This window comes from Saccopteryx bilineata, chromosome 8, assembly GCF_036850765.1.
Source record: "Saccopteryx bilineata isolate mSacBil1 chromosome 8, mSacBil1_pri_phased_curated, whole genome shotgun sequence".
In the NCBI taxonomy this organism is placed as follows: Eukaryota; Metazoa; Chordata; class Mammalia; order Chiroptera; family Emballonuridae; genus Saccopteryx; species Saccopteryx bilineata.
The window spans coordinates 26,713,238-26,726,575 of record NC_089497.1 but is presented as its reverse complement, the minus strand read 5'-3'; the positions used below and the strand labels follow the sequence as shown (position 1 = coordinate 26,726,575).

Below are 13,338 nucleotides of genomic sequence, written 5' to 3'. Positions count from 1 at the left end.
ACAGGAGCTGTGGCGGACAGATGAATTTCTCCCTGTGGACTTTTCTAATATAACCCAGTGCTCTCGGATCTCACAGCCAGGGTTTGCCCTTGAACTTAGACTCGGAGGAGCTGGAAACTTCTTACACAGTCTCTACCAGCTGTTTCTATAGTTATTCATTCTTACTATTAATTGTTATTAACTGTGTGATCTGGGGGATGTTACTTAGCTTTCTGAGCCTTGTTTCCTTATTTAAAAAGAAATGTAGATTAAAACAAAACAACAACAGAAAAGAATCACCTTTCTTTCTTTGCTGACGTGGTTCTGGTGAACTGCTTTAAGCAATTATTCTATTAACAAGGAGGGCTTTGCTAATGAGAAGAGGCATAGTATACGACTCTGTTTTCTACTGTCCAGTACACTAAAGAAATAAACCTGTCACGGAGAAAACTTGGAGATGTTCTGAATTAAAATGACACTGCGCAGAGAGTTAGGGAAAGAGACAGGCAGGAGCCTGTTAGTAGCTGTGGACCAGCGCTGACAAAAGACCACTGTTCCTGCACATCTGCTGGACTTCTGGACTCAACTGCAGGTGGCTGTTTCTGCAGATTACTTCGGTCAGGCACCATCAAGCTCCAGGAGTCCCCACTTCCTGCCTGTGCAGGGGCTTCCGGACCGAGGGCCTTGCCCACCCGGAGGGGCGGCGCTGCGCCTGGCCGGGCAGGTCTCACTGCCCTTCCTCCCACCCCTTCCCCACAGCTAGTGTCAATTCTTTCAGGTGGTGGACAACTTTCTTCCTCCTTCCCCCTACCTGATGCATAAAAATGCTTACACACTTGGAGACAATGGACACGTCTTTCCTGCCCAGCCAAGCTCCTGCTGGTTTAGATCTATGTCCTTTGATTGGTAATCTATTTTTTTTTTTTTTTTTTTTTTGCTAGCAATGGCCTAACAAACTGTTCTTTTAAAAACATTTTCAGCCACGGAAGTTAAACTTTTCATTTGTTTGTTTAATAACCTATTAATCAAACCCAAAGAAGAAAAAAGCACAAACTTTCCATTCTACACAATTCCCAGAGAACAATCTCAAAATCTCCACCAGTTTAAATTACTTTGGAATCAAAGTCATCTGGAGAGGTTGTGAGGAGATTTCGGGGCCTCACTCCCAGATCTGCTGAGCCAGGGGGTCTGAACCGGGCAGTCTGCATTTCTAAGGACCCTGGGTGTGCTCATGGTGCTGCTCCAGGCCCACATTTTGAACGGCCCGCTTAGACAGTCTACTACCAATGTACCCCGCTTCAACCATTTCTGATGTTGGACTTCTGTTTCCAATTATACGTTCCTATAAAGAAGGCTTCAGTAGACACTTTTGTATATGACTGGAAATAATCTACAAGCTTTTTAAGGTTCCTGGGATACACTGTCCTGTACCTGCCTGCCACTCCTAACAGTGCACACGAGCATCGGCAGTATCCACGACTCACGGTGTGACCATTCACCACACTGGATCGGCCAGTACCCACGACTGATGGTGTGACCACTCACCACACTGGATCGGCCAGTATCCACGACTCACGGTGTGACCATTCACCACACTGGATCGGCCAGTACCCAAGACTGATGGTGTGACCACTCACCACCACTGGTAGCAATTCAGGAGGGAGAAGCTGTTTTAGTTTGTGCTTCTTTGATTGCTAGTGAGAATAAATCTTTTTCTATTTAGATATTATTAAGAGTTTGTATTTCTTTTATGTGGATGATTTGTTTATATTGTTTGTCCATTTATTCTCCTAGTGAGTTAAGTGTATAAAATGCTTTTCAGCTAAAGCACAATTATTTCGTATATAATTCTCTCATTTGCCAATTTAATGTATCACTGGTTATGCTACTGCTTAACATAAGAGAGCATAAAAATTGGAAGTCATCAACTTCACTTGACACTCCATTTCTGGATATTTTACATTGCTATCATACTTAGAAAACTGTTTCTCTCACCAAAATAAAAATAATAATTCACATTTTGCTACTTTTAGTTTTGTATGTTTTTAACATGTTATTCCATTTTAATTTTAATATAAAAATGAGGTATCAAGCTTTTATTTTTTTCTCCAGATGGCTAACCAATTTCCCCAAGTCCTCCTTTCCCCCACAAGTATAGGCAATGCCATCACATTCAAGTGTTCAAACCATAAATATACAAAGGGTCTATTTCCAGGCAGTCTATTCTGTTCCATTTAAATGCACAGCCAATCAATCCTACATCGGTATGACAGAGCTTCAATTGATGTAGTTTTATTAGTTCATTTAAACATGTGACAAGGTGAGCTCCACCACATCGCTCTCGACAGGCAAACACAAACGCACCTGGGTGTCTCAGTTCTCACAACCATAAGCTGGGTCGGCACCTACCTCCTTGGCTTGCTATGAAGAATTAACTCAGAACACTAACACGAAGACACTCTGAAACTACAAAGAACCACTACATAGTCTTAAGTTATCACCTATGTCTGACTATAGTATTATCGGTGACCTCTTCAACAAATAGAAATAATTCTGAGGTAGAGGTCAAATTTAAATCAATAAAACAGATTCTTATTAGTTTTGAATAAATATTTTTGTTACACGAAATGAATGGACTTGACATTGTTATAAACAGTAGTGGCATTCAGCCGGTTCACACCAGTTCGGCGCAACTGATACCTAATTATTTGTTGAGTTCGGCAAACAGGTTGTTAAAATGGCACTTATGATCAGGGTTATCTATCAGGTGGGCACCCAATGTGGAAATCACAAATTTATATTTCTTACTTTTTTTTAACGTTCGTCTGTGCAACAGCATATTCTAAGCACCTGTAGTAATGTTCATTCCATCCACAGGTGAAAAAAATTTGATGGAACTATGCTTGTAATATTTATTTATTCATTTTATAAAACTCATTATACCTTTGATGAAATACTACATTTTAATTCCCTCATGTTAGTTACTTCAGTAAACAAATATACAACATAAAGAGAAAAGTGCCTAACAACCAGGGGGTGACAAGCTGTCATTGAAAATATCTTAAGTAACAGCTTTGTTTTGTTTTCGGGTATTATTTAATAGCTTTTCATTAATATTTTAAAACTCTTATAACACAGTCTAGTTTTGTGTACCCTCTCTTATTTTTCTTATTTAAGTATTAAATGCATGATGTAACAAACTAGCTTTCGGTATATCCTTTTTTTATAGTTAAAGAGGTAATTAGGGTAGAGATCCAGTTGTTAAATTATTGGAATCCCATTACTGGTCATGAACATTTTGGGGGGTTCTGGGGGAGGGGCTGCTAAAGCGAAGTAAGGGGGACAAGTATAGCATGGCCCGTGGTGGTGCAGTGGATAGAGCACTGACCTGCAATGCTGAGGTCGCTGGTTCAAAACCCTGCTTTGTCAAGGCACCTATGGGAAGCAATATGAGTTCTGCTGTCCAGTTACCCCCTTTCTCTCTCTTTCTCCTCTCTATAAAATGAATAAATAAAATCTTTTCTTTTTTTTTTTTTTAAAGAGGGACAAGTATATGATGATAGAGAGTGATTTGATTTTGGGTGATGGGTACACATCACAACCAACAGTTCAAATTCTATAGGAGGTTTACCTGAAAACTATGTCCTCCTATTGATCAATGTCACTGTTACATTTAATTTTCTAAATAATAAAAAAGAAAGAAAACATTCCTTCTGTTGCAAACTGATGCGTTCACTATGGAAAGCAATATGGAGGCTGCTCAAAAAATTAGAATTAGAACCACCATATAACCCAGCAATTCCACTTCTGGGTATTTATCTAAAGAAAACCCCAGGCCCTGGCTGGTTGGCTCAGCGGTAGAGCGTCGGCCTAGCGTGCGGAGGACCCGGGTTCGATTCCCGGCCAGGGCACACAGGAGAAGCGCCCATTTGCTTCTCCACCCCTCCGCCACGCTTTCCTCTCTGTCTCTCTCTTCCCCTCCCGCAGCCAAGGCTCCATTGGAGCAAAGATGACCCGGGCGCTGGGGATGGCTCTGTAGCCTCTGCCTCAGGCGCTAGAGTGGCTCTGGTCGCAACATGGCGACGCCCAGGATGGGCAGAGCATCCCCCCCTGGTGGGCAGAGCATCGCCCCTGGTGGGCGTGCCGGGTGGATCCCGGTCGGGCGCATGCGGGAGTCTGTCTGACCTTCTCTCCCTGTTTCCAGCTTCAGAAAAATGCAAAAAAAAAAAAAAAAAAGAAAACCCAAAACACTAATTCAAAAGATATACGCATCCTTATGTTCACGGCAACATTGTTCACAACAGCCAAGATGTGGAAGCAACCTAAGTGTCCACTGATGGACAACCAGATAAGAAAGAAGTCATACACACATATACAATAATATTACACTTCCATAAAAAAAGAATGAAATCTCAGCATTTGCAACACTCTGGATGAACCCAGAGGGTATTATGCTAAGTGAAATAGAGAAAGACAGGTATCATATAATCCCACTTATATGTGGAATCTAAAAAAAACACAAAATAAACAAATGAAACAAACAAACTCAGACACAGAGAATAAACTGATGGTTTGGGGGACTGGGTGAATAAGGTGAAGGGATTAAGAAGGAGAAGTTGGCAGTTACAAAACAGTCATGGATGCAAAGTACAGCATAAGGAATATAGTCGATAATATCGCAAGAGATACGTGTGGCGCTGTGTGGGTATTAGACTTATTGAGAGGATCACTTTGTAAGTTATATAAACGTCTAATCACTATGCTCTATACCTGAAACAAGTATGATATTGAATGCCAACTGTAATTAAAAGATCAAAAGAAGGAAATATTCCTTGTAGCTCAACTGAGTAAAAGATAAAACAAGTTAGTGACTGTTAATCAAAGAAAGAACGTAAGGGTGGCAACAGTGCTTCTTAAGTCTGTGTAAGATTTTAGTTTCTCAGAGCTGGGGAAGAGGTTCATAAAGCTAGTTTTATGGATAGAGTCAATTTCTTTTCTTAACCTCAATAGTTCTATTCCACAGAGAAAAAATACTGATAGAATATGAACACAAACCTTAGGGCCGTATTTGTTCCCTAGATGAACACACTGAGCACATCGCCTGACCTAACAGAGGACAATTTCAGTCAACAGAAAATACTCCCCCTTAAGGAAGTTATAAATTAGAACTAAATCGTGTAGTATGACAAAGCCGGCGCCTAAAAGACACTAGTGTCGCCCCCTACAGTAGCTCAAAAGGCCCTCGATCACACATATGGTACACAGAATCACGTAGTTCTTTACCTACTAACAGGAACATTACGGAATACTTTTTACAATCCCTTTACTTTACAGAGCTGAGGATCAAAAACTAGGTCCAATAAGTTCAGATTGTGGATCAAGTAAATTTTAAACTTACTTTATGAAGTCACTGGTTTCCTGTTCACTGTCTTGTGTTGTATCCAAAGAAAAGGTGTCTGAGAGTTCAGCTGAGTTGGACTCCTGTTCCATTGGGAAGGCCTGGGGTCCTGAGGAGCTGCTGAAAATCTCCCTCTCCTTGATCTCTTCCTCGTGACGGTCCCTGGGGCTCTGCAAATCCTTCTCAGTTTTGTCATGGTCATCTTTTAAAGAAGACTGCTTGGCCTCACCAAGAAATGATTTTCCAGAGATATTGAATAAGTTACCAAGAAACTGAAAAAAGCTTTCTTTTGGCTGCCGATCGCTTTCTTCTATTTTGCTCTCTGAAGTGGAACTGGAAAGGTCATTTGGCTTTCTGGAATCTTCTTGCACTGGAAGAGTGACTAGCTTCTCAGCATGGTTCCTTTTGTGCTCACTTTGGGGAATCTTTACAAACAAAAGAGAACAACAATCATTATCATTAAAACATAACACAGCCCTGGCCGGTTGGCTCAGCGGTAGAGCATCGGCCTAGCGTGCGGAGGACCCGGGTTCGATTCCCGGCCAGGGCACACAGGAGAAGCGCCCATTTGCTTCTCCACCCCTCCGCCGCGCTTTCCCTCTCTGTCTCTCTCTTCCCCTCCCGCAGCCAAGGCTCCATTGGAGCAAAGATGGCCCAGGCGCTGGGGATGGCTCTGTGGCCTCTGCCCCAGGCGCTAGAGTGGCTCTGGTCGCAACATGGCGATGCCCAGGATGGGCAGAGCATCACCCCCTGGTGGGCAGAGCGTCGCCCCTGGTGGGCGTGCCGGGTGGATCCTGGTCGGGCGCATGTGGGAGTCTGTCTGACTGTCTCGCCCTGTTTCCAGTTTCAGAAAAATGGAAAAACAAACAAACAAACAAAAAAAAAAAAAACATAACACAGATGGACCGAGAACCTATTACATGATATACTCGGTGCTATTAAGGTGACCAACTTTTTTACAATGAAAAGGAGGACAAAAATAAATTGAAGAAAACAGTAGCGTAAATAAAAGAAACATTTGATTCATTGCAACAGTGATACACTATAATATGATAAATGCATAATAAAAACATTTGTAATATTTTATATTATAATTATGCTTACATGCCTATTAATTTTTAATAATAACTGTAAGAAAAAAGTACTCATTTAGATACAAATACGTCACATCACACGCAATGGATCGACTCTGCATTGATCGCATACGGACATTTACTGATTAGTCTATCAATATCAAAAAGGAGGACATGCCCTGGCCGGTTGGCTCAGCGGTAGAGCGTCGGCCTGGCGTGCGGGGGACCCGGGTTCGATTCCCGGCCAGTGCACATAGGAGAAGCGCCCATTTGCTTCTCCACCCCCTCACCCCCACCCTCCTTCCTCTCTGTCTCTCTCTTCCCCTCCCACAGCCAGGGCTCCATTGGAGCAAGGATGGCCCGGGCGCTGGGGATGGCTCCTTGGCCTCTGCCCCAGGCGCTAGAGTGGCTCTGGTCGTGGCTGAGCGACGCCCCAGAGGGGCAGAGCATCGCCCCCTGGTGGGCAGAGCGTCGCCCCTGGTGGGCGTGCCGGGTGGATCCCAGTCGGGCGCATGTGGGAGTCTGTCTGACTGTCTCGCCCTGTTTCCAGTTTCAGAAAAATGGAAAAACAAACAAACAAACAAACAAAAAAAAACATAACACAGATGGACCGAGAACCTATTACATGATATACTCGGTGCTATTAAGGTGACCAACTTTTTTACAATGAAAAGGAGGACAAAAATAAATTGAAGAAAACAGTAGCGTAAATAAAAGAAACATTTGATTCATTGCAACAGTGATACACTATAATATGATAAATGCATAATAAAAACATTTGTAATATTTTATATTATAATTATGCTTACATGCCTATTAATTTTTAATAATAACTGTAAGAAAAAAGTACTCATTTAGATACAAATACGTCACATCACACGCAATGGATCGACTCTGCATTGATCGCATACGGACATTTACTGATTAGTCTATCAATATCAAAAAGGAGGACATGCCCTGGCCGGTTGGCTCAGCGGTAGAGCGTCGGCCTGGCGTGCGGGGGACCCGGGTTCGATTCCCGGCCAGTGCACATAGGAGAAGCGCCCATTTGCTTCTCCACCCCCTCACCCCCACCCTCCTTCCTCTCTGTCTCTCTCTTCCCCTCCTACAGCCAGGGCTCCATTGGAGCAAGGATGGCCCGGGCGCTGGGGATGGCTCCTTGGCCTCTGCCCCAGGCGCTAGAGTGGCTCTGGTCGTGGCTGAGTGACGCCCCAGAGGGGCAGATCATCGCCCCCTGGTGGGCAGAGCGTCGCCCCTGGTGGGCGTGCCGGGTGGATCCCAGTCGGGCGCATGCGGGAGTCTGTCTGACTGTCTCTACTCGTTTCCAGCTTCAGAAAAATACAAAAAAAAAAAAAAAAAAGAGGAGGACATGTAGGAGGACACTTTTCGAGGGAGACGGAACTTAACAAAAGAAGGGCTGTCCTACCTAGAAGAGGACGACTGGTCACCTTAGAGCTAGACCCAGGGACTCGTTTATGAATAAGACTGGTGGCGTCTGTTCCCTTGGGAAGTCTACAGTCCACTGAAGGGCGCAGTCAGCATGACATTTACAGCATTGCCAGCCCCTGCAGTAAACGTCACGAGCAAGAGGCACAGCACACCTGGGAACCCTGGTCCAGACTCGGCGGCAGGGACAGCAGGGGCAGTAGTAACTCAGGATGCTTCCTGGAGGAAGCGACCCTGAAGGAGATCTAACAAGTGACTTGGTGATGCTTGTGCATCTCCTCTCCTTCCCCTCCTCTTTCTCCCTTTCTTTGTGTTTAGTGAGATACTGCCTTTCAGGAGTTTACTGACAGAAGGTCAGGGTACGAAATGAGAGGAGAGAACCAGCACGGGGAGATCAGGCAAGGAACAGATCTCGCCAAACCTCACATGTATATAAACTTAACCTTTATTATTGCAAAGCTAAGGGACAGTATTTTCAAACACTCAGTACATTACACATATAATCGCTAAATGTGGGTGGTGGGAACAGTAACAGGTGTTAGGCCAGTGGGGTCAGACTGGATCCTGGTTCCGCAACCTTGGAACTTGAGTTCTGGCTAGGAAAGACTTCAGAGGCAAGACTCAAAGTATAAGAGAAAGTTTATTTAGAAAGTCACAGAGGAAGAAGTAAGTGGTAGAAAAAAATGGCTCCGGAAAGAAGTTACAGAGGCAAAAGAAGGGCCTTGGAGCTCAGGAGAAAGAAACAGGCAAGGAGCACCTGCCTGGGGGAGGGGCTGGAGAAAGGCTCCGCTGCTCCCTGGAGAACTGCACAGGTCCTCCGTCCCGGCTGCTCCCTGGAGAACTGCACAGGTCCTCCGTCCCGGCTGCTCCCTGGAGAACTGCACAGGTCCTCCGTCCCGGCTGCTCCCTGAGAGCTGCACAGGTCCTCCGTCCCGACTGCTCCCTGGAGAACTGCACAGGTCCTCCGTCCCGGCTGCTCCCTGAGAGCTGCACAGGTCCTCTGTCCCGACTGCTCCCTGGAGAGCTGCACAGGTCCTCCGTCCCGGCTGCTCCCTGAGAGCTGCACAGGTCCTCCGTCCCGGCTGCTCCCTGGAGCTGCACAGGTCCTCTGTCCAGGCTGCTCCCTGAGAGCTGCACAGGTCCTCTGTCCCAGCTGCTCCCTGGAGAGCTGCACAGGTCCTCTGTCCCGACTGCTCCCTGGAGAACTGCACAGGTCCTCTGTCCCAGCTGCTCCCTGGAGAGCTGCACAGGTCCTCTGTCCCAGCTGCTCCCTGGAGAGCTGCACAGGTCCTCTGTCCCGACTGCTCCCTGGAGAACTGCACAGGTCCTCTGTCCCGGCTGCTCCCTGGAGAACTGCACAGGTCCTCCGTCCCAGCTGCTCCCTGAGAGCTGCACAGGTCCTCTGTCCCAGCTGCTCCCTGAGAGCTGCACAGGTCCTCCGTCCCGGCTGCTCCCTGAGAACTGCACAGGTCCTCTGTCCCGGCTGCTCCCTGGAGAACTGCACAGGTCCTCCGTCCCGGCTGCTCCCTGAGAGCTGCACAGGTCCTCCGTCCCGGCTGCTCCCTGGAGAGCTGCACAGGTCCTCTGTCCCGACTGCTCCCTGGAGAACTGCACAGGTCCTCTGTCCCAGCTGCTCCCTGGAGAACTGCACAGGTCCTCTGTCCCGACTGCTCCCTGGAGAACTGCACAGGTCCTCTGTCCCGGCTGCTCCCTGGAGAACTGCACAGGTCCTCCGTCCCAGCTGCTCCCTGAGAGCTGCACAGGTCCTCTGTCCCAGCTGCTCCCTGAGAACTGCACAGGTCCTCCGTCCCGGCTGCTCCCTGAGAACTGCACAGGTCCTCTGTCCCGGCTGCTCCCTGGAGAACTGCACAGGTCCTCCGTCCCGGCTGCTCCCTGAGAGCTGCACAGGTCCTCCGCCCCGGCTGCTCCCTGAGAGCTGCACAGGTCCTCTGTCCCGGCTGCTCCCTGGAGAACTGCACAGGTCCTCCGTCCCGGCTGCTCCCTGAGAGCTGCACAGGTCCTCTGTCCCAGCTGCTCCCTGGAGAACTGCACAGGTCCTCTGTCCCGACTGCTCCCTGGAGAGCTGCACAGGTCCTCTGTCCCGGCTGCTCCCTGGAGAACTGCACAGGTCCTCCGTCCCGGCTGCTCCCTGAGAGCTGCACAGGTCCTCCGTCCCGGCTGCTCCCTGGAGAACTGCACAGGTCCTCCGTCCCGGCTGCTCCCTGAGAGCTGCACAGGTCCTCCGTCCCGGCTGCTCCCTGAGAGCTGCACAGGTCCTCCGTCCCGGCTGCTCCCTGAGAGCTGCACAGGTCCTCTGTCCCGACTGCTCCCTGGAGAACTGCACAGGTCCTCCGTCCCGGCTGCTCCCTGAGAGCTGCACAGGTCCTCTGTCCAGGCTGCTCCCTGGAGAGCTGCACAGGTCCTCCGTCGAGGGCGTTTGGGGTGGGGATTTCAGGGGCAGTTCTAGGGGAAGGTCTCCAAAGACTATTCATCAGCTCGCCAGGTGTCCTCTCAGGGTCGTGGTTCCACTGACTGGCTGGCGCCAAGGGGTCAGTGCAGCCGGTTCTGAGCTCAGCCGTGGGATTACTTGTCTGGTGTTGCTGATTTCTGGGCCTGGAGCTTGAACATAACTGAGGCTCTGGTGTATTCGATGCGGGTCAGAACCTCACTGTCCTGGGGGCTTAATGCTTAAGGGAGTGGTCACGTAAGGGTCCACGTGAGAGTTGCACAAGCACGCTCTCCAGTCCCTGTTCCTCCTCTAGGCGTCTACCACCTGACTGGCAGCACACCAGGAGAGAAGAGGGCAGGGGCTTTACAGCCCGTATGCCAGGGAGTCACCCTGGACGCGAGATCTACAGCCCGTATGCCAGGGAGTCACCCGGGATGCGAGATCTACAGCCCGTATGCCAGGGAGTCACCCTGGACGCGAGATCTACAGCCCGTATGCCAGGGAGTCACCCTGGACGCGAGATCTACAGCCCGTATGCCAGGGAGTCACCCTGGACGCGAGATCTACAGCCCGTATGCCAGGGAGTCACCCGGGACGCGAGATCTACAGCCCGTATGCCAGGGAGTCACCCGGGATGCGAGATCTACAGCCCGTATGCCAGGGAGTCACCCGGGACGCGAGATCTACAGCCCGTATGCCAGGGAGTCACCCTGGACGCGAGATCTACAGCCCGTATGCCAGGGAGTCACCCTGGACGCGAGATCTACAGCCCGTATGCCAGGGAGTCACCCGGGACGCGAGATCTACAGCCCGTATGCCAGGGAGTCACCCGGGACGCGAGATCTACAGCCCGTATGCCAGGGAGTCACCCGGGATGCGAGATCTACAGCCCGTATGCCAGGGAGTCACCCGGGATGCGAGATCTACAGCCCGTATGCCAGGGAGTCACCCTGGACGCGAGATCTACAGCCCGTATGCCAGGGAGTCACCCTGGACGCGAGATCTACAGCCCGTATGCCAGGGAGTCACCCTGGACGCGAGATCTACAGCCCGTATGCCAGGGAGTCACCCGGGATGCGAGATCCGTGGTTTGCCCGTTGCTAGGCACTCGGAGCTTTCTGCCCTGGTGACCCTCTTTGCCTGGCCCATCGTCCTGGCTCTGCTCAAGTCTGTCTAACTGCCCACCACATGGACAGACTTCGCCATTTCAGCACCGCATCAACGCACAGAGCTGCCACATTCTGTAAAACTGTTCCTTAAGAATGAGGAAGATGGCAAGATGACGTATCAGTTCAGAGGTAAACTCTTCATGGTAAAACACAAAGTTCTGTTCTGAATGGACATTACTGCAAATCACACATGGACAGCACAGGGAATTCTTACAGATGTTAAATACTTCCAGAAGTGCCGTTTTACCTGCCCATAAGTAGGTACTAGTAAGGCTATCACGTATACCCTGGGTGAGGAAAGATTAAACTGCTATCGCCAAGGGCATGCTGGCATTCCGCCTCTCTCTCCCCCCGAAGCGTCATTAGCTTTCGTCCAATGTACTGACTCGCCCTCGTCCAAACATGCTTATCCGCCTCCGTATAAGAGGAGTGCCTGCCTGACAGCACCTGTCAGATGTTATGCTCGCCACTGCTCATGAAAGGACAGCTCAAGTGTGACTCAGAGAAAGCTCAGGACACCAAGGTAAAAACCACCTTGGGGCACGGACGGGTCTCATGACCAGGTTTTGTTAGAAGCTGATCTTCAAGGAGGCAAGAACTCCGTAATTATAATGTCATTTGTTCACCTCGTTCCCAATTTTAATCCAAATTCAAAACAGTTTAAAGGAGTGTTCCACTCACCACGAATAAAATGTAGCATATGAAAGGTTGAAAAAATGTTGAGAACCCATTAGCCCAGGAAATTAATTTCGAGCAGACAGTATTTTAAATCTGTTCCCACCCTGGGCGTCAGGACCTTTTATGGTGAGTCTCTACTTTACGAATATGTCCAGCCTGTTAAAGTCACTAAAAGTCTCACTTTTAATTGGTTTCAACTATAACTTGATCCCATTCATCTCCACCTCATCCAGCCAACCTTCCGTCACTGCAGGAGCCCACACCATAAAGTAGCCGCACCCTCTCCTGACAAAACCCCTAGAAACAGCTCTCAGTTTGGCAGTACAAGCGATTATAAAAATGCTCATGGGTGTGAGAGATACACTTGTTTTGTCCCTTATTCCCTTTAATTTGTTGTAATTTCCAGCAACAATATTTCTTCCTGAATCAAATGAATGAACACCGTAACATGGATAGAACTATGGTTTTTTTCTATAACCAGTATGAATGACTACTTATCCTGGGTAGCTACTCATGACAACATCATAAACACAGGGTGGGGCAAAAGGAGGTTTACAGTTGTTTGTATGGAAAATAATACAATAATTAATAAAGAATAATATGAGAATAGAGTGTTTCACACACTCACAACTATAAAACTACTTTTGCCGAAACTTATATTCTTAAAAAGCTTGAGATCCACAGTCCTATAAAATTGGGGTTTAAAAAAAGGGAGAACTGGCCCTGGCCGGTTGGCTCAGTGGTAGAGCGTTGGCCTGGCATGCGGGGCACCCGGGTTCGATTCCCGGCCAGGGCACATGGGAGAAGCGCCCATTTGCTTCTCTACCCCCCCCTCCTTCCTCCCTTCCTCTCTGTCTCTCTCTTCCCCTCCCGCAGCCAAGGCTCCATTGGAGCAGGGATGGCCCGGGTGCTGGGGATGGCTCCTTGGCCTCTGCCCCAGGCCCTAGAGTGGCTCTGGTCACGGCAGAGCAACGCCCCGGAGGGGCAGAGCATCGCCCCCTGGTGGGCAGAGCGGCGCCCCTGGTGGGCGTGCCGGGTGGATCCCGGTGGAGCGCATGCGGGAGTCTGTCTGACTGTCTCTCCCGGTTTCCAGCTTCAGAAAAATACAAAAAAAAAAAAAAGGGAGAACTAAGAGAACAAAGGGAT

The 13,338-nt window shown here is 48.6% G+C and overlaps 1 protein-coding gene across 1 annotated transcript in view; it reads right to left on the bottom strand.

Annotated features, from left to right (window-relative positions):
* The window catches only part of CRYBG3 (crystallin beta-gamma domain containing 3), a 131,360-nt gene that overhangs the window by 82,150 nt on the left and 35,872 nt on the right, over nt 1-13,338 (bottom strand). The window contains exon 3 of the mRNA XM_066241610.1: nt 5,378-5,802. Coding sequence (XP_066097707.1) covers nt 5,378-5,802 — 425 coding nt within the window. The remainder of the gene's footprint in view (nt 1-5,377; nt 5,803-13,338) is intronic.